The 20998-nt window shown below is 45.6% G+C and overlaps 1 protein-coding gene across 9 annotated transcripts in view; it reads right to left on the bottom strand.

Annotated features, from left to right (window-relative positions):
* Positions 1-1119: 1119 nt before the first annotated feature.
* Positions 1120-20998, bottom strand: part of FOXO3 (forkhead box O3) — a 123084-nt gene continuing 103205 nt past the window's right edge. For 3 of the 9 annotated variants that reach the window (XR_009601490.1, XR_009601488.1, XR_009601489.1), the window contains 3 exons: positions 19289-20724; positions 6132-6175; positions 5921-5938 (listed from right to left, as the gene is read on the bottom strand). Coding sequence is in view for 3 of the 9 variants with exons in the window: in XM_060419172.1 (XP_060275155.1) it covers positions 19324-20724 (1401 nt within the window). In the remaining 6 variants the exon portion in view is untranslated. 9 annotated transcript variants of the gene reach the window in all.

Consider the following 20998-nt stretch of genomic DNA (forward strand, 5'->3'; position numbering starts at 1 on the left):
TCAAACCTGTAAATCGTTAGTGAGATTAACCATTACAAATTCTTCCTTTTCTAAACAAGAAGCTGAAAGCAAGGCGAGCTGGCGACAGTTAGCTCTTTATTCCTCACAGGGGAACAGACAGATGACATCTTAAATATAAACTCACAGAAGCGAAGGCCCCGGTCCCAGTGGTCTTAATGTCCATCATGGTCTGGCCCCCGGTACATCTGACGTTGACCTAGTGGTGTTCATTTAACTTCAATTAATTTTAGTTGAATTTTTACTTGGCTTGGGGGAACTCTGAGAATCTTGTGATAGCTGGTTTTGGATTTCCATCTTTAATCTTTTGACAGGCAGGATCAAAACTGGAAAGCAATCTCAAATGAAGTATCTTTCAGTTGGCTTTGGTCTTAGAAGATGGTGAGGTTTTTACCTTTACAGGAAATTAAAACAATGGTAAGGACAGACTTATGGAAGCATGACTCTCCACCAACACAGACCTTATCCCAAAGGCAAACTTTAAAATCTTTCTTACCTACTTGACTTGAATGGAGTCCATCAAGTTGCTTAAGACTTTGAACCCAAAAGCTGAATAATTTTAATGATGTTTATTAATAGGAAAAACCACAACATGTGCTACTAAGAATAGTTTTACAGTAGGGTGGAGTTCCCCTGAACTTAGCCATGAGGAAATATTTATGCTATTGCCACCAGCAGCCTTAAATGCTGTCTGCTATGTAGGAGGGTACAGTGATGACTGACGACTGGTGTTCATCTGCTGGACTCCTGAGAGCAGGACCCTTGTAGGGTCAAAACCTCTGGTACCCATGCGGGGCGTGAAGTCCAAATCCCACCACCTGCACAGAAGCTCCCCCAGGGTGACCTGACTCAGGCAGGCTTAAAGTGGCTCTTCTCCACCATGCACAACGCCATAAATCTGCTCTATCAAAGTGTCTGGTTGTCTATGGAGGTCAAAATGGGTCAGAAAAAAAGTCCACAGGATTCATTTAGTTGAGAGATCTCAGGACAGTCTCTTTGCTCTGTGCCTCTCCCACAGGGAGACCTTGAGATAAACCCAGCTATTTCACTTCTCAGGTTAAAGAGACGGAGAGGGAGAACAAACAATCTCTTGGAGTAAGGTAGAGTGTCATCGATGCTTTATTTACATGCGTCACCATCGCTTTTACAAACTAGATTACGGTTTTAAATGGAATACACAAGGCAATATCTACAAACACCAAGGAAAGTTAAGTACTGCATCTCTATTTCACTTGGAAAGGAGAAGATTCCCAAATCAAACTGGTTTTGATTCTTGAGACAAAATGTGGTAGAGATATTTCATGGTAACATATGGACAGACAAAATCCTCAGTAAGAATGCAATATGATAGTGTTCGCTTTGAAAGGAAGGATGAGGTGCTTCAAACCAAAGGATCAACTGCATGACTCTTGGGTGTTTGAATATGGCCATGCACCACACTGAGTTCTAGTTTGCATGGGGTATGAGCAAGAAATTGAAACAGATAAGACAGTTTTACAGATACTGTATACAGATTTTTTTTCCCATTCATGCAACTTTTCTTAAAAAAAAAAAAAATTTAAACATGTGAAGCCAAAACATACATTTTTATTATCAACTATTTTTTTTTCTGGTCCTCCTTCACATCTGTTTACATTTCCTGTGTACATAATGTGCTAGGACAAGTATATTGAGAGAAGATTGATTGCCAGGCAATGAGATAATTTTAGAGAAATAAGTGACCAGACACACAGCTTTTTTTTTTTTTTTTTAAAAGCAGCCGCACAAATATTTCTGGAGTTGTGGCAGAGGCCTCGGAACCAATCATTCATCAAAGTAAAATACATACAAATAAAACTAAACAAGAGGAAAATATTTTTATTCATTCAAACTGCATAAAATGTTATCCACTAAAGATCTAGATCAAATATAATACACAGTCACCCCCGGTATCCGTAGGGGATTGGTTGCAGGACTCCATCCCCCCGCCTACATCCGGGAAAACCCAAGTCCCTTATATAAAAAGGCGTAGTACAATTGGCCGTCTGGATCCGCGGTTGGCTGACTCAGTATGTGGAGCCCGTGTATACTCAGGGCCAACTGGACTCTTCTCAGTACCTGGGCACCTGCATTAGGATCTGGTCTGACAAATGGGATTTCACAAGGACTGCTCTCTCCCCTTGCTGCACCCTGCCACCCCTGGTCTCCAGGAGAGGCTGGCTGTTTGTACCTCTTTGCCAGCGATTGAATTTCTACAAAAAATTTTTGCTTTTCTTAATTAAAAAAAAAATGTTATACATAATCAACGTTTCCCAAATACACCAAGAAAGAAGAAATCACAGTTCGGACCTGTCAGGATTTTGTTTCTGCTTTTAGAGAGAAAAGGTAACTTATTTTCCTTCACCAGCCCTTGGCATCAGTGTACAAAAACATGGGCGTGGCTGTTCACTTTCCTCTTGATGGGCTTTCCAAGAGATTCTAATATTCCTTATTCTTTAAGTTGGGGTTCATGAGATAGACTCCCTTCCATCTTTAACAGGTTCAGAAGCTGCCTGAAATAACACCCTGAGACTGGGCATACCTGTCCTGAGTAGTGAGCCATGAGGTCTTCTCAGAGTGGGGAAGTGACACACACAGGGCTGAAACCCAACACCAAACCCTGACCCCCCCACAGTCCACCAGTACACGCTCCACCTGTTAACAGCAAAGACGAACTTCTGAAATCTTGAAAGAATGTGTTTCGGCAATAAAGGGAACTGACCTTAGATTCATTCACAGTTAATAGGATTCTCTTGAGTCTGGCGGTCAGGCCTCATGCCAGGACAGGGAAGGCTTGTGATAAAGCTCTTTTCTAACTTTGGTAAAAGGTTTCTGGTTCTGGAACCCTGAAGGTAACAACAGTACCCCAGAGTTCAGGTCATGTTTTCAACACTGTTACTCTTCTTTATAAATTTCCCATCAAAAAGTAGAAGGCTCCCTAGAGCAGCTTAATGAGAGGCTGAGGGTAGACTCTTTTGAGAGTTGATGGAAGCAAACATGACTGCCAGACCCTCAAAGGCTACTGAGTATTCCACTGAGACGCTCCAGGCCAGAAAACTTCCTGTGAGAGACCTGTGAGACTCAGAACTTCACATGGTGGCCACTGGTAGGCCCCTCCTGAAAGCAGGATCTTAACAGAAGGTGGCACCTCTGCCCTGCCTCGTCTGACTGTGGCAGGACCTGGTTAGTCTAAGAGATCCTGGCCTCCAGGTGAGTGGCCAAGGGTGAGAGTGAGGCTGTGTGATCCTGGACAGGCCTAACTATTCCATTCTAGTACTGATGCTGGCACCTGACTTTGCCCTGATCTCAGCTATCCATGATACTCTACATGTAGATGCTGAGTTACTTTTTAAAAAAGAAAAAGTAAAGAAAAGATTCAAAGCCCCCCTCCCTCTCCACTTTCCTGATCTGTTCCATGGCTGTCTTGCTCTCACACCCCTTCTCTGTCCGTCCCTCAGCTGTTTTCAATCAAATTATAATCTGGTTCTAGGACATTTTGTAAGACATTCTGCCTGCAATCTAACAAACACTGGGGCGGTGGGGGGGCGGGAGAATAAATAACATGCCACAGGTCTGAAAGGAATTCAACATTTTAAAGTTGAAACCACATTTGAGGGTTGCCTTTCTTACTCCCAAAGTAGTTTCCACAGTCTAGAAAACTGCAAAGGCAAATAGCTATTTTGTTAGTTTTCTTGTTTCTCTGAGCTCAGGAGAGAAGTCTCAGGGCCCTTGTGTTGGAAGCACTTTGGATTCTCTCCTGAATCCGATACCCTCTGGCCCCTCCCCTGTCCCTGACCAAACTGTGTCTCCACCGAGGGCAGCATCACTTGGGAACCCAGAGAGCAGCCCCCTCTCACTGACAATGGACAGTCCTCATGGACAGCAGACTACCAAAGACTCGAGGAAGGGGCTAGCCTTACTACAGAGGAATACGGTAAGCAAAAGTCTGTCGCACTGAGAAGCAGATTGCATGAATAGAATACATATTTTCAAAAATTATACATACTTTCAAAATGAAGATTATAAACTTGGAGCAGTTTAGAAAAGGCAATAGGCTACAGGTCTACTATAACCACAAACTGCACAACAATTTACAGATTCAGTAAAAGGCAGGGTGAAATCAACGGGGCCATCACTCACACATGACAACCTAAGCGAGGCAGGAGAGACAAGTGACGACACCAAATGGGACTTTCATTATGCCAGGAGCTGTTATCACCACCACCGTCACCCCCAGAGGAATCAGGAAGCAGAGATGCACAAGGGGGCCCTGGCGGCTGGTGACGGGTGCAGGTGGTCGGGTGGCATGTCTGTGTTGGTGGGGGAGTCAGCGCCCACTGCATGGTGCAAACGTCTGCGAGAACTCATGCAGGGAGGTCTGTGCTGAACTACGAGCCTGGATTCCTAACATCCGTGCAGAATGTTCCATTTTTGTAACTGTACATGATAAAATATATTTATACATTTGTATGCCTAATGCTTTGTATGCAAAGAAAAGAGTCTTCATATACCTTTTTGGAGAAGTATGCATATGCTGTGCCAATCAGACTGTCACTGTCCCAGTTTCATATGTACCAAAGGCGTTCCCAACTACTCTGTCTACCAAAGAGGGCAACTAATATAATCACACTTTCTGGGTTACACAGAAAGCACCTATACAGCACCATAACTTTTTGAAAAGAAAAAAAAAATGAAATCCATACAAGCAGGAAAAGTGGGAGGAGGGAGGTCAAAACGGCCCTACCTTGTACTTCCATTGAGTCACGTGTATAATTACAACCTAAGCTTATTTATATTAAAAAAAGAATCAGTTTGTATGCTATTGCCTCTCATTCATACACGTCTACTAGATGAGATTATACAGAGCAAGGCTAAAAGTAATCAAGGGTGTGCATTTAGAAAAAAGAGTGACTCGGGTTTGTACTTTCCACACATTTCTCACTGCAGGCCTAATGTTTACCTGTAAGTTCACTTCTGCAAAGCAAAACAAGACTACTTTTTTTTTTTCCTTTTCTTTTCTTTTTAAAACTAAATCCATTAGTGGCCTTTGGCAATGAGTGAAGAGCTGAGCAGATTTCTTCCTTGAAGAGATCCTAATTTCTAGCCAGCATATGATCACTGTGACTGTGTGAGCTGAGGATACTGACAGACCACAGGCCAGACCCATCCGGCAATTGCAGACCAGGGACTGTCCCCCGACCGCCCTGACTCTGGACCGGGCACTCGGGGTCAGACGCTGGGCACCCTTCAGGTTGCAGATGCAGGGCTCTGTTCCTGGGCCGGTGTGCACAGCAAACACTTGTGCCACTGTTGTTGTTTTTTTAAGAAAAGAATAGTTTTCTACCAAAGTAAAGAAGACAGAAAAACCTCCTCTAGTTTACGTAATGTGTTAGTTTGGGGAGTTCTATAGGCTTGGACGTTTGTGACACCCAAAGCCAGCGCAGTGGCTGGTACACCTTCTGTTTGTAAATGTGCCAGGGGAAGGATGGTTAACACTTTAACATAAAAAGACTCCAAGTCAATGCATGTGAGAAACTGAGAGGAAAACGAACACAGAAACAACGCTTCACACATCCCATAAACCATCACGGTATTAAAACACCACAGGACGGCCCGCGGGCTGACGGTGTGCTCTGAACGGGGTGGCGGTGCTGGCAGGGTGCTGTCCTTCGCTGGCAGGTGGCTGTCACCCCGTACAAGGAAGGTTTTGCATACTTTATAGAGAGAGTTCTGTGCGAGGATAAGTGCTTCACCCGGGGGAAGGGGCCGATAACAGTCTCTGCTGGGGTAGGAAACGCGTGGGCTCACAAAGGTGTTAAGCTGTAAACGGTATCACTGTCCACTTGCTGAGAGCAGATTTGGCAAAGGGTTTTCTCGGTAGGTCTTGCGTCAGTTTGAGGGTCTATAGGAGGAGAGAAGAAAACCAGAGACGGTTAAGGACATTCAACAGCAGCAGCGGGCCCTCTGGGTCACACCTCCTGAGCCTCCCCGGTCTCCTCACCCACCGCTGGGCTGGGGTGCTCCAAGTCAGGCTGTTTTGCTGCACTAGATTCAAAGATCTGAAAACCTAAGGACAAAGCCTGAAGATTACTTACCTTACTCCTGTGCTTGATAACAAAATGCTCTCAAGTTCAAACGCCTAGAAGAAATGGGGCTATTCAGCCGGGGAGGTTAACAAAGCCAGGTATACCGAGGGTGTCTCAGCGGGCCCTTCCAAGACAGGGAGGGCTAGCTGCAGATGCGGTTTTACTTCAGATTTTTGGATTGAAGGGCTTCCTGGGACATGACTTTCATGCTATAAACCAGAGAAGCTGGTCACCCCAAACAGGCCAGCTATGCTTCTCTAGTTCTCCCCTGCTGGGTCTGTGGACTAAATAACCTCGCTTACCACCCTTTCCATTGATAGCCCAACACCAGAGGAGGAAATGGCCACTTTCCATAAATGCTTCATCAGTCTGCACAGATGGCCAGGGGTAATCTTGACTTCCCTCACCAAAAACCAAGTAATCTCTAAGTAGACTGTCTTGGGAAGTAGACTTTGTCTTGTCTAAGTAGACTTTGCTTTATATAGGAAAAATCTACAGAGGAAATAAAATTATATCACGCACAAATGGCTCAGAAAACCTCCCACAGAATACCCTTTCATAACGAATAACATTACTGTTGGCATTATTATTATGCCTCCAAGAAATCTTCAAATCGTAAGTCCTCTCAAAGCATCTGAATTTACACAAGTCTTATCAGATATCATATGACCACCAAGCCAGGAAAAGTTGGATAATTAAAAAATAAACTTATTATACAGACACACACATATATTTATCCACACACTCAAGAGATGTAGCTAAATGAACTGATGTGACAGGCCTCAAGACCACTGTTTATGGAGACAGTGTCAGCAGTCATGGTTTAAAAAAAAAAAAGGCTCTAGGCCAAGAAATGGATAGAAAGGTGAGAGGGAAGTAACATGAACTCTGGATCGTCTCACCAGATAAGGTGAACAAGTAATGAAAAATGCATCAATATGCTCCCGCCTCTCACTCACTCAAACACACACGTTATTTACATCTGCTTCTCTCTCTTGACTGGACTGCTTGGCAATCTTCCTTTTCACTACCCCTCAGAAAGACAGCAGGACTTAGTATTTGTGACATTACACACCCACAGTCACAGCTACCCTTGCTACAGCTCCAAAAAGAAGAGCTTGGGTTGTTTATGAGAGGCAGAGATGATAAAGCAGGAAAAGGCCCCTTCTTTCTATCCCTTCGCCAAGTATTGTTTCCCTGGCTGATGGCTTTTTTGGAGGTATTCTCTGCTCTGTAAGGATACTAGATAATATTATCCTGGACTATAAAATAACAGCTTGCTGATTTCAAAGGGAGGAAAGGTCTGACGGGTATCAGCACCTGTGAGGCATTTAGCCTGCTGGAACCGGTGCTGTTCTAGCGGCTCCACCTGGGACCCCTGAGGCCCGAACAGACAGGGTGCGGATACGGTTCCTTGGAAGGGGATTTCATTCTTTCCTTCACAGTAACACTTAACCACCATCTAAGATCTCTATGCAGTTAGTCATCAGGGGACTCTGGTCCCCAAGTCCGGACCCTGACTTACTACAAGTGCCAAAAGAGGAGCTGTGAAGTATTACCTAGCCCAAACCCCATCCCCCCGTTCCCTCTGGTGTTAATTACTCAGCCACAGACACCAGTGCATGCTGGGGAGTTGACACACTTCATTCCCCAAGTACAGCGGCAGAGCACGCAACTCGCTCCGATGCTGGCGCCGGGTCAACATAGGAGTGAAGAAGGCAGGAGGCACCTAAGCCCGTAACGTGGCATTGTTCTAAGCAAAAGAGGGCATCAGCCATCACAATCTCATCCAAGGGTCCACACTAGCAGGGAACTTCATCATTAAGCAAGGGATGTGCTGACCTGCCCACTTTCCTTCTTTGCAGAATGGGTTTGGGGCCCCTTGTGGCACTATGTCCTGGCACGCCCCTGAGGTCGCAGAGGAAACAGCCTGAGCCTGGAAGTTCAACTGGCAGAGGCCAGGCCCAGGCTGAGAGGCGGCCCTCACGGAGGACAAACTGAACAGAGAAACCCCCACTCCACAGGATGGAAAGGCAACTTGTTCCTCTGTGGTAGAAGGCAAACAGTTTGTAAACTACTGTGAACACAGAAAGGAAACGCAATCACCCTTCTAAGAGGAACAGCAGGATCAGTATTCACGAGGAAGACCTTACAATTCCAGTTCATCACAAGGAAAGCAGCCCCTCTGAGGCCCCTGCCTTAAGACTTTTTAACCTCTCGCTGATAGCTCGATGTTTACACGTTTATCTGACACCATCTGGAAAACTGACTGACTGGAAAAATGAAAGGAGCACAGTAAATAACCAGATTTAATGATACTTGGTTTGGACACAAACTCCCTGCGTTTGAATGGTGCTCTCACTAGCCTTACATTCTTTAAAGTGAGATGCTTTAGTTAACTATGAGGTTTACGTGTGTTTGTTGATGGCCTTATGAGTTTAAAACCACATCAGATTAAGCAAAACTTCAGGAAGGAAAAGGAAGCCTACAGCTGAAGGGGATTATAGCCATCACTTTGCAGTTACTAGGCAGTGGGCCAACTAACAATAAATAGGAAGACGCTGTCCTGTCCCATCGAGGACTTTCATTAACAGGGAAAAAAATCTCCCCCTCCCCGCCCCCACCAACTCCCTGCCCAAGACTAAGTTTGAAATCAGGCTATTGATGCAAAGAAAATGAAATAGGGAAACCAAATGATAGGCCCCTTCTAAAAATATCTGTGGATGCTGTCATCTGGTCTCTGGTGAGAGTAAGTCCCTCTACAACCTTGGCATCTGTAGGGAAGACAAGTTTCTGCCTAATTATCACCACTAAATCACATGATGTTCTAAGAAAGGGCCATGCCTCCAAAAAACTGTACACAAAACATAACCCCCATCAACTTTAATCTGGGAATAAAACATAAACTGTTCCTGCTGCTGTCCTCCCACAACTAACTCCACTGTGACAAATCCGGATTTCTCAGCAGTGTTTTTATCTTCCTGGCAGAGAGGAGAGAACAGGGCCCCAGTTCCAAATATGACAGGGAAGGAAAAAGAACCACAGGGACAAAACTCTCCCATCTGCAAATCCATGCAGGTTAGCCACACTTTCCTGGCCAAAACTAAAAGATGCTTGGAGGAAAGTCTGCCTGAAACACAAAATTACAGTGAAATACCACTTTCTTTACTCTTTAAACATAAAGATAATTTAAGCCAAACTTGTAACCCCTGGGGTGAGTTGGAGACTAAACACAGAACATTTAGGATGGAAAAGAAATGAATCCATGTTTGTTCAATGACAGGGAAACTTCAGGTGGATTTCAGAGAACAGGTGTGGGTTTCAAAGAATGAATGCTCCTGCCTGAGTAGAGAGCAAAGAAATGCCTGCTGGCCACCATCTCTGCTTACCCAAGGAGGGTCTGAGGGACACCCAATCTATCACAGGCCACAACCATCTGACAGCCTCCAAGGCTTCTGCTGGTATCACCCCAGGAAAAACAGCAGGGCTTGGGTAAGGTGGTCCTGTCCGATGTTGGAGAGCAGAAATGTCAGCAAGTCCTGTGGAGCTCATCTTTACAGTCCAACTACGAAGCAGCTCAAGAAAACACCTAATGGTGTTGAGGCACAGCACTCTGGCTTAATTTGGTAATTTCTTAGTCTCTTCTGGGTTGGAAGAGGGCAGCGCATGAAAACCAACCTGGTGTTTAGGGACCACAGAAGCCTGGCTGATTAAAATGCAGTCCTCTGCTTGTGAGGCTGGCTGAAGGGAGCCACCCTCCACAGCTGCCTGAGAAGGGGAATTATAGGAGGTGCAGCTCTATAAAAACTGTTTGGCAAATGCTATCAACTTGCATTTTAGACACTGAATAGTTTATGAAGGGAAAGAAAACAGGTATGGAAATTCTGGCCAAATCTGTACTCAGTTGAGGAGCCTCCCTAAAGGAAAATCAGGTTTCCAGGAAGGGCAGCCCATATAATACTCCAAAGCTGTGGCTGGCAGAGACCTGGGGGGTTTGGCTCTGCTGACCTCATTCCGGCTTTGCCACCTGATCCGATGGGCCAGGGTCAGTGCCTTGCCTGGCCTGCTCGCCCGATCCAAACATCCAGACAGTTCCTCCAGGCCCCCCTGCCCCAGGCTGTCCTCTGCTTAACTCCTAAGCCACACCTGGCACTGCACCATAGAGTGCCCAGAATGGTTACTTTTTCACACATATCGAATTCCCAGTATACTGAGAGCAGAGCAGAGCCTTCAAATCAAACCACTTACGGACCATCTCATTATCTCAAGAGCACTGTCTTAGACGTGGTATTCACCCACAAGAAGCGTACATTCCAGTAGGGACACATTTTCTTGATGTCCCAAGTAGCCTGCAAAGTTGAAACAGAGGAGAGACGCACAATAATTGCTGGCTGAATAAATGAACAAATGTCCTCCTGAAACAGCCCTCTCTTCCCTCTGCCATTTCAAACACATAGCGCTCTTTCAAGCCTTACTGCTTCCATGAAGCATTTCAAACCTACACCTGCTAAAAGTTAATCTCTGCTGAATCCAAGCAGAACCTACTGCCTGTGGGACAAGACCTAGAACTTTAATGATCCCCTTCTGGAGGGAGGATAGCTTCTTAGATTAAGTTTCTACAACTCACATTTCTTGTAAGATGAAACTTCCTAAGGATCAATACAAGGCACAGTTTTAACACCCACATAATTCAACTTTTATAATAATAAAATTTTAAATAGTAAGCATTTAATAAAGAATTTATCCTCTCCCATCCTACTACATCCCCTCTTAAGTCCAGCTCCCTGAATTAAGAGTCATGCTACTCTAGCTCTCAAATTGCTGTCACGGCTAAAGAGATTCACCGTTTAGAAACAAAAGGGAGCTGTAGTCCAGGAGGAAATCTTAGACCCATAAACCATGACCTGAACATCACACTGTTTATGTTTGCTGGGTGTGGGCCCATCCTGTGTGACTCCTCACCGCATTCACTGGCCAGAGGGGGTGGGGGGACAAGTGGCAGTGTGCCGCTACCCTGCTGGGCCGGGATGCCGCATCTCCCTTGGGGCCGGGGGCAAGGGTAGCTGCAATGCTCCAGCCCAGCTAAGGGTTCGGCCACCAAGCACCGAACAGTAGGGTCTCCAAAGGCTTCTTTCCCTACTTTAGTTATGCAGGATTTTGCAGACAATCTAAAAATTCCCAAAAGTGCCTCTGAAACTGACCATACAAAATCAGCTATTTTAGTTCCACAAATAGTCCAAACCCCTCATTCACCTCTAAGACACGACGAGGACAGGCAGCTAACACAGATGGTGGCCAAGAAGCAGCACCCACATCAGTTCAGCAGAGGAAGGAAGTGAAGGAGGAACCCAAAGGAGGGTCTCCAGGGTGGCTCCAAGATGGACAAGAGGCAAAGGCCCATCCATCCTGAGGGCGGCAGTTTCGTGGGAGGACAGATCCAGGAGTCAGGCGGACCCACACAGTGGGTGGCCTGGGTGGTCCTCCTCTCCCCTGACCAGCACTGCAATGGAACGTGCCGGGAGCTCCCCACCTTGGTGTCCCACCCCAGATGGCAGGACAGCCTGAGATGACCAGGGCTGGGCGGGAGTGCACTCTGGCCACAGGGCCACCACCACCTAGGGGACACCTTCTAACAGATCCGTCAGTCACACCACATTTTCTGATTACTGGGCTCCACTGCTTTCCAGTCATTTCTGAACACACAATTGACTAATGGAAGTTACAATTAATTACAGTGGCATGTATACAAACAGAGGCCCAGTGGAAATTAAAAGTTCAACCTCAGAACTTCTGGCCTCGTCGTGGTCATTAATTTCCATTAAGGAGTCAAACTGAACACTCTACACAGACATGAATACTTTAAAAATGTCATGGTCCAGACTAGTTTCATCAGAGAGAAAGAGGAGAGAGAAAAGGGGAGAGGAAAAGAGGAAAGGGGAGTGGAGGAGACGGACAGAGAGAGCGAGCATACTGTGGATCAAACCAGGACTTGCAGTTCAAAGTTTTACCCTTAAAAATACTGGAATAATGCTTCATGACTAAGTATTTCTCGTCCTTTAATAAATGAATATCATAGATTTTAGCAAGAAATGGGTTGTTTAAAAAAAGCAGAAATCTAGAATTACAGAGTAGGGTTCACATCTGTTACTGGGAAGAGAACAAAACCCCTGCAACCACGTGGCAGCTCTCCCAGTGGAGTGTTTCGGCTCCGGGCTTGGTCCCGCTTCTCTGGAAGGAAAGCTCCTGGAGAAGAATAGCCCGATTTCTCTGGGTTTTCACTGACCCTAGATTTGGGAGATCTTAATGATACGTCTGACCATATTTCCTGAACCCCAAATGGGGTCACGTTAGCCAGAACGGGGGTAAATCTCTTGGGAAGATGGGGTCCACAGCCAGGCCCCTGGCAGCATCGTGCCATTTATTGTGTGGTGATCTTTCTGCTTCCAAGAGGTCCTAGGAGAGCTAGACCAGCTCTTCATTTCTCTATGTGGCTGAGGTGGCCCGGCATGGAGGGGGAAGGTCAGATTTCCAGGCTCCCACCTGACAGGAAGGGGCTCCACTCCAAGGAAGCAGGGAACGGGAGGGTGAGGCTCTCCCCCAGCACAGAGTAGGTATGACAGGGCCCCTAAGGAAAGAAAGCAGAAGCCAGACAGCTAGGATTTCTCAGGCAGTCCTTTTAAGATGCTAATGGAACACTTTGGGTACCATGTACAAAACTTCCCTAATCTACCTGTGGCAGGAGGTCCTTTACTAGCGGAAAAAAAAAATAGCCTTTGTCAGGGACTCCTAAATTGGCAAGAAGGACTTCTAGGGGACATCAAAGGTTCCATACAACAGCAAATTGCTATACCTTTTTAATGAAAAGAAACCTGATCAATTCTAGTTTACTGAGGAAAGTGACTACTCTTTGTGCCAACAGTGTTAAGACTGGCTTGGGAGTTTCCTTAATTTTGCATTAACCTCTGGAGCCATTTTAAGTAACAATAAACAACAAGTAACTTTTTAAAATGTTGCCAAGGAAATTAGCTCATCTCATAGGTAGTTCTTACAAGAGTGTTTGTGGAGTAGGTTTCCATTTTAGCCCCATTTCACAGACAAGCAAACAGAGACTCAGAGAAATGGAGTGACTTGACTCGATGACACATAGCCATGGAAGTGACAGCCTTCTGCTACAGATTCAGCACCACACAGACATTATTTAACACGGGATGGGCTGCAAAGAAAGCTTTTTAAATCTGCAGGTCTCTTCAGAGCAGAGCCCTAGGGACAGCAAGCTTGGAGCAGGTAGCTGGCTCTCATCCAACTGTGATGAACCAATTCTAGAAATCAAACATAAAAGCAAGTATCCTGCAGGGCTTTCAACAGGAACCAGGATCTGGATTTAGTCTGCACTCTGCCCGATCAGCACGGAGCCTATGTTTTTACCCCCAGCCAAAGACAGGTGAAATAGACCATATGATAACAGAACAGGGCATCTGAGAGCAGGACTGTCCCAGAAAACCAGACATGCAAGGCGGCCACTGCCCAATGGGGCCTTTGCTCCAGTCTCGCATGAAAAGCAGTCTTCCTCCATGACAGTGGTCACCACCAGCACTGCCCCACGTCCCCAGCCAGGGATGACGCCCTGAGGGGAGACCCTACTTCACCTTCCTCTCTCCACTGTGCCTAGAGTACTGCAGGTCCTCTATGAATGAATCCTGTTTAATGAACAAACTTGAGCACCTCCACCAACATGAAGCCTACCCTTTTGCCAGGCAGACAGCTCATTTAAGAGCAGAACCCACTCTGTGGCTGAGAAAAGCTTGATATGTGACAAGGTCGAACAAAAAGCTCCAGTAAGAATCAAGAAGGCAAAAAAGCAAAGAAACACTTATGGCTGATTCATGTTGATGTTTGACAGAAAACAACAAAATTCTGAAAAGCAATTCTCCTTCAATTAAAAAATAAATACATTTTTTTTAAAAAGGCAAAGAATCCCCAGTTCTCAAGAGGTTGCTGACCTCTTTCAGGATTTCTTTAGGGGTTTCCTTAGGACGCTGGTCCTATGGTTTCTAGAATAAGGATTTAATTCAAGATGTCAAATAAACTTAGGAAACAATGAAATCTGATCCTAAAAAGTTTATAACATATATTAAACTTCTAAGGCTCTGAGAAGTCCTAAAGGAAACAACCCTATTTCATTTTATTTCACACGGCATTCCTCAAACATTTGGTCACAGGATCTATTTTCTGTTTAATAACCATGAATAACCCTGAGGATCTAGTGATCTGTGAAACATTTTGAGAAACACCAATCCATGGGACCTCTAAATACCTGACGTGTCCTGAGTTCACAATACAGTGTTTTAATTCATTTTAGATTTTAAAATTTTAAACTTCAAAACAATATGGAGGATGGAGGAGGCAGTATTTTCAAATCAAATGAACACAACAACAAACCAGGGTGAAGCAGGTCAAGTCTCTTACAAGGTGGGGGATCTCCAACTTGGAATGAAAATCCAGCGTCCCCCAGGTCAGGAAGAGAAAGCACTGTCAGCCAGCATCCTTCTATCAGCCCCGGGCCCAGGAGGACCTCTGACAGGCCAATCTCTCTGGCTACGGCACAGAGGCGGGTCCCAACCCACTCACCCCCATCTCTATACAGAAAGGTACGTCTCTGAGAAGCAGGCCCCTGGGGGAAGACTCTACTCATAGGAAACAATATTTATAAGATGTTGAATACTGAGCATTACGAACACTCTGTAAAGAAGCACTTAGTAGAAACTTAGAGTGTACAAGAAGTTCCAGGAGTAGTTCTGGTGATTTTTATTCTACTTCTTTAGCTTCCGCACAACCTCTGTGGCCAGAAGACACCTTTCAAAAGCCATATATACATGCTACTGCTTAAAGGGCCAGGGCCACTCAGGCTCTGCCCCATGCTCAGCAGGCTGGTCAAGGGTGAGCAAAGCTGCGCTGAAAACCCAACAGGCCCAGGAAGAGCAGCCTCAGTGCTGGCGTTACTCTTTCCAGGGAAAAGGGTGTGTGGGCGGAGCACACCAGCCTCTGCACAGAAACCTCTTTCCAGGGCTCTGACAACTTTCTCTCCCTGTCGTCAATACCAGAAAGATCCAGACAGCCATTCTCTCCATGAATGACCGTTCAGATTTTGGGTGTTTTAAAACTAAGAATAAAGATTCTTGCAGATGCATAATTCTTGAGGCTGGCACACCATAACCAAAGACTAGACAACAGTTCACAAGTGTAAGTAACAGGGCCTGTTTTCCATGTAATATACACCACTTGTTACATTCCCTAATGGGAATATCTATAGCAAGAAAAAACATCACATAAGTAGCCTTATAATATTGCCTGTATTTGGTTAGAATTAGTCCTACATGAATATTTAAAGATAATGGAATCACAGAACTTAAACATTAGTCCAACAAGTATCAAAGACTTGCTCCTTCAGAGAAGTAGCCTAAATTTAAATTCTAAATGACCTCCAACACTGGAGCCTGCTGTTTCTACACAGTTATATCACTATTTCTTTACAGTTCTATATCATCACTTACCCTTTACTAGGGCCATTTCATGGACAGAATGTTAGGTTTCAGGTTCAAAATTATACATCCTCTATATCCTTAATATTCTATGATTCTGCTAAAAAATACAACTAGTGAGCATAACAAAAAAGATGCAGACTCACAAATACAGAGAATTAGTGGTTATTGGTAGGGAGAAGAAAGCAGGTAGGGGCCAGATAGAGGTAGGGGATTTAGAGGTACGAACTACCAGGTATAAAATAAGCTACAAGGACGTTCCGTACAACATGGTGAATATAGCCAGTATTTTATAATAACCATAAATGGAGTATAAGCCTTTAAAAATCATGAATCATTATATTGTACACCTGTTATATAATATTGTACAGCAACTAAACTTCAATTAAAAATACAATCTTATTGGTTAAACAAACAAAAAACAGTTCTCTGATTCTGTCCTCTTTTGACAGATGAGAAACCTGCTATTCTAAGAGTCATCAGCGATGTGGCCAGTTGGCAGAGACAGGAAGAGAAGTCTCTCTCTCTTCTCCACATGGGCTCTTCCTGGTTAGTATTTTCCAGTCCTTATCATTAAGCTGTTTAAAATGCAACTAAATATGAGGTTGCTCCCTAATGGGGTCTCCAAACGCCAAAAGATGTAGATGAATGAAAGAGCATGTGAATTTAGGCATCTCTTGACATCAAAACTACAGTGAAACTGAAGCTGCTTTCCCGCTGAGAAGAGACACATGACAGTCTCAAGAGGGCTTACTGGAAGCTTAGCCTTGCAGCCAGCAAACTCGCTCACAGACATGCCTGCTGCCAGCCTGTAAGTATGTGCACCGAGTTCCACCAATGCCTAAGAGAAGAAAGTGCCCTTCACACCCCAATAGCTGGCACTCATAAAAAGGTACAATTATTTTTTCCTTTTCCAGATAGATCCCTAGGTCAAAGGATTTCACACATGGTCTAAAAGGAATGATATGTGTGAAACACCCAGCCCTCCAGAGAAGCATCTCGCCACAGCTCTCCAGCAAGATTGTCTGTCAGCTAGACAGACCTGCTCCATTAACTCCACAACCAGACAGCGCCCACTCGGGGTCATGTGACCTTCAGTTAGCAAGACAGGGATAGAGTCCAGAGAAATACCACAACTACTGGCTTTAAAAAAACAAAGTCAAACCAAGAAAGTCATTATAGAACAAGTCTTGGGAAGCTGGGCATGCTTAATTTTGAAGTGGGTTCTGAGATTATACTGAGGCCTGTTCTGTGAATTCAGGAGCATCTTCAATAAAGTGACAGCAACAAGTTAAATGTAAAAGCAAAGAATACACGTCAGGCCACACGTGACCCTGGCTGTTTAGAGGAGCAAATCATTCCAAAGCAAGATGGAAACTCTAAAACCCTGAAACCAGACGCTCACAGCCCTTCACTGTCTTCCATATGTTTCTTCTCTTGCTCTGGTCATACTAAGCTGGTTTACTTTCAGGAAAATTTACTTTCAGGTGACCAGTTTTTTCTTTTAACTGAAGAAGTTATATTCTCAAAAAACCTTCCCCCAAAATGTTTTGAGAAAAAGATGACTAATGGCCCTAAGATTCTAATAATAATAAAATGTATAATCTTAAAAGAAGTTATTATCAAAATAAGAATGCTTTAAATAAATTTTTAAAACTTAAGTATTTAAATCTCCCTTAAAATATTTTTATATAATCTTTCAGAATTACGCACGTACGCGTGCGCACACACACACACACACACACACGCGCGCGCGCAAAAGGTCTGCTATTCAACCAAACGGAAAACAAACACTGGAAACATCAGGAAAAAATTGCTACCACATTTTCTTCTCTTACTCTTCTCAGTGAACTAGAAAGTAGGCTCCTTACAACCAAACCAAAATTAAAACCTACTCAAGTTTTTAGAAGCCACAATCACATTCCTCTTCTTAAAGGAAGACAAACTATCCTTCTAAAAGCCAAATACCTAAATTTCTTGAGGCAAGTCTCCACCAGCCTGAGTTCTGGCAGCATGAAAGTGTGTCAGCCTACTTAGCTTCTGCTGCAGTCTTTTTACCATCTCAAGGGCTATTAAGTGACTGGAAACAGATGTCTGAGTGCCATTAGGGGCCTGCTTCTGCCTGGGAAAGTGGAGAAGCTGAGCATCACAACACTCTTGACAGTCCCCTTTCCACAACTACCCATGGCTGGATGAGCTCACCAGGGGAGGCTCCTGCGATTCCTGCACCAGGGCAGAGGGTTAAACAAGGCTCAGGTGTTTATGGCTTTGAATCTCATTTCTCTTTCACACCACTTAAAGAGTATAAGTAGCTTGCTGATGGTACAAAAAAAAAAAAAAAAAAAAAAGGAACTGAGACACAGAACAGAGCCCCTAAACATGGGAGCATCTGGGGGTGCAAACCTGTTACAGTGGAAGACCCCAGTGCTCTTTCTACTGCTTGAAGAGGAGAGTTTAGGGGCAAGCTGTGTACTACCTGCTACTCTGGCTCCAGTTCAGAGTGCTGCCCATTTTTATCATCTAGCCATGATAATGATAAGAATGATCATGGTTCTAGCCATTCCAGAAACAGAGATTCTGGGTTCAGCTGTGTGACCTTGGGCAGACCACTTAACCTCTCTGGGCTTCCTGCTACCTCATCAGTTAGTGTGCGTACCTAGTCACACCGAACATAGCCCACTTCAGATTTACAAAGCACTTTCACACCCTTCAGTATATTAGATTCTAGCAGTAACCCCATGAAGTAACAGGGGCCGTTACCCTCATTTTATAAAACTGGAAACTGAAGCTCAGAGGCTAAGTGACACACTCTAGATGGCAGCCAGAAAGCAGAAGAAGTGGAACTGAGCCCTAGACTTCTGATTCTAATCAAATGCTTTTCTTGCCACACCATGTTGTGTCTTTTTGGTTCCAAGAGAATTAAAATGCCACAACTTTAAAAAAAAAAAAAAAAAACTGTCACCATTCACAAATCATGTCACTATTTGGAACCTGACATCATTTATACATTGGGAAAAAGAAGCACATGAATAAATGCTCCCTCACATAAGAGCTTCTGTTTTCAATTTAATTCTTTTGCTTTTTAAAATTGCTTAGATGCTTAGCGCTAATAAAGATGCTTAGTACTACTAGTGAAAAATCGAAAGATGTTGCTTCTGGTGGAAAGAGTCTAGAAACACAATCTACAGTTAAATTAGAAGCACCTAAAAATTGTTACTTTGTTGGAATAAAAAACACAGAAACCACCGAAGATGGACCGTGGCAGTGCTGGACCAGAGGGTCTAAGAAAGTCCTCTGGCAGAGTCCTGCACCATGACGTTTGTATGGCCTAAGGTTCCTTTCCTCCCTGCCCCTCTGTCCTCATCCATCCATCCAGTAGGGGTATCTGCGTCACAGGTCAGTGAGGGTGACTGGATACAAAGAAAAATGAAACCTCTGAATGTGTGTGTTGGTTTTACTGGCAGTAAAAGTCCTGAGCTGTCAGCAAACTGTGGAAAGGGGCACCTGACAGCCCTATTTGTTCTGCAGGTACAACTCGGAATGAACTGGCTGGGAGCCAGGTTACTGCACCGTGTAAATAAAGTCCAGGGTCCCCCACCACCCGCTCTGTTAATACTGCGCACTGACCTGCTCTGCCCACTTCCCCTTTCCTCAGTGAGCCTTCAGCCTGGCACCCAGCTCTGAGATGAGGCCTGCTTAGCACCAGTGAAGCTCCCCACGTTCAAACCAACAACATTCTGTGTGGAGATGAGGGAATCAAAGTTAAAATCCAACCCATCAGCATCCATGAGTTCACTACGGATAATGGACTCCATGTCACATTCCAAGCTCCCATTGAACATGTCCAGGTCCAAGTCGCTGGGGAACTTCTCGTGGCCCATGACTGGAAGGTTCGCACTGGTTGAGTACAAGGAGGAGCCTGAGAGAGAGTCCGAGAGGGTTTGCATAGACTGGCTGACGGGAGACTGTTGCTGGTGTTTGGCTGACCCGAGGCTGCTGGAGTCGCTCAAGCCCATGTTGCTGACGGAATTCGACAAGGCACGGCTGCCACCGAGAGCGCCCTGGGTTTGGTGCTGGTGGTGGAGCAAGTTCTGATTGACCAAACTCCCCTGGTTAGGCTGGGCGGCAAAGGACATCATTGGGTCACTGCGAAGCATCACGTTCCGGCGGGAGTTCTGGGCGGACACAGCGGTGCTGGCCTGAGACATCAAGGGGTCCGACTGGGTCATCATGACATCGCTGTGGCTGAGTGAGTCCGACGTGAGCAGGTCCTGGAGTGTCTGGTTGCCATAATGGGACATGGAAGAGAAGGTGGCTGGCTTGTTCTCTTGGATGGTCTGCATGGGAGACTGGCGCAGGGAGTTCAGAGACGAGGGACCAAATACCGCGCTGCTGAAGGAGCTGGTGGGGGAGCCCAGGCCGGAGCCCTTGGTGGTGTACGGGAAGCTGGAGCTGCGCTGCATGAGCCCCCCCGGGGGCGATGGCTGGGATGCAGGGAGCGCGATGTTGTCCAGCAGGTCGTCCATGAGGTTGTCGGCCAGCCCATCGTTCAGATTCATGGTGCCCGCCATGTCGGTCAGCCGGGGCAGCTCCACAGTGCACGGCTTGCTGACAGAGGGCGACAGGCTAGCCGAGCTGCTATAGAGCATGGGGGACAGTGGTGCGTCATCGTCCTGGACATCGTCCAGCTCTGTGCTCGCCAGAATGGGGGACAGGCGGCCGCTGACTGTGCTGGCGTTGGAATTGGTGCGTGAGCGGAAGTCGGTCCACGCGTCCAGCTCATCGCTGCTGCGGGATGTGGGGCTGCCGGGCCACTTGGAGAGCTGGGAGGGACTGTCGTCTGCTGATTCGGGGGCGGTCTGCAGGGCTGCCTTCTTCTTGGCGGCACGGCCGCGGCTCTTGGTGTACTTGTTGCTGTTGTCCATGGAAACGGCCCGCCGCCGGGGTGCCTTGCCACTCTTCCCGCCATCCGGGTTGATGATCCACCATGAGCTCTTGCCGGTCCCCTCATTCTGGACCCGCATGAATCGGCTGTGCAGTGACAGGTTGTGCCGGATAGAGTTCTGCAGAGAGAGAAGGGACAATGCAGATGAGCCGCAGTGGTCCAACTGAGCACCCAGGAGAAACAGTTACTAATCTGACGCAATTTTTAAAGCAGCCTCAATTTCAGAGGCTTAAAAAAAAGGCATTTGCATGAGTCTCTTTGGCTTGGGATTAAATGACAATATTGTAGATGGCATTTTCACAGTCAGGGTGTGGGAGATGGTTTCATATTCAGAAGATGTGGGGGACTGTAGGACTTCACAGGTTTCCTTGTCCTCTCTGTAACTGTACTTC

This window comes from Ovis aries, chromosome 8, assembly GCF_016772045.2.
Source record: "Ovis aries strain OAR_USU_Benz2616 breed Rambouillet chromosome 8, ARS-UI_Ramb_v3.0, whole genome shotgun sequence".
Lineage (NCBI taxonomy): Eukaryota > Metazoa > Chordata > Mammalia > Artiodactyla > Bovidae > Ovis > Ovis aries.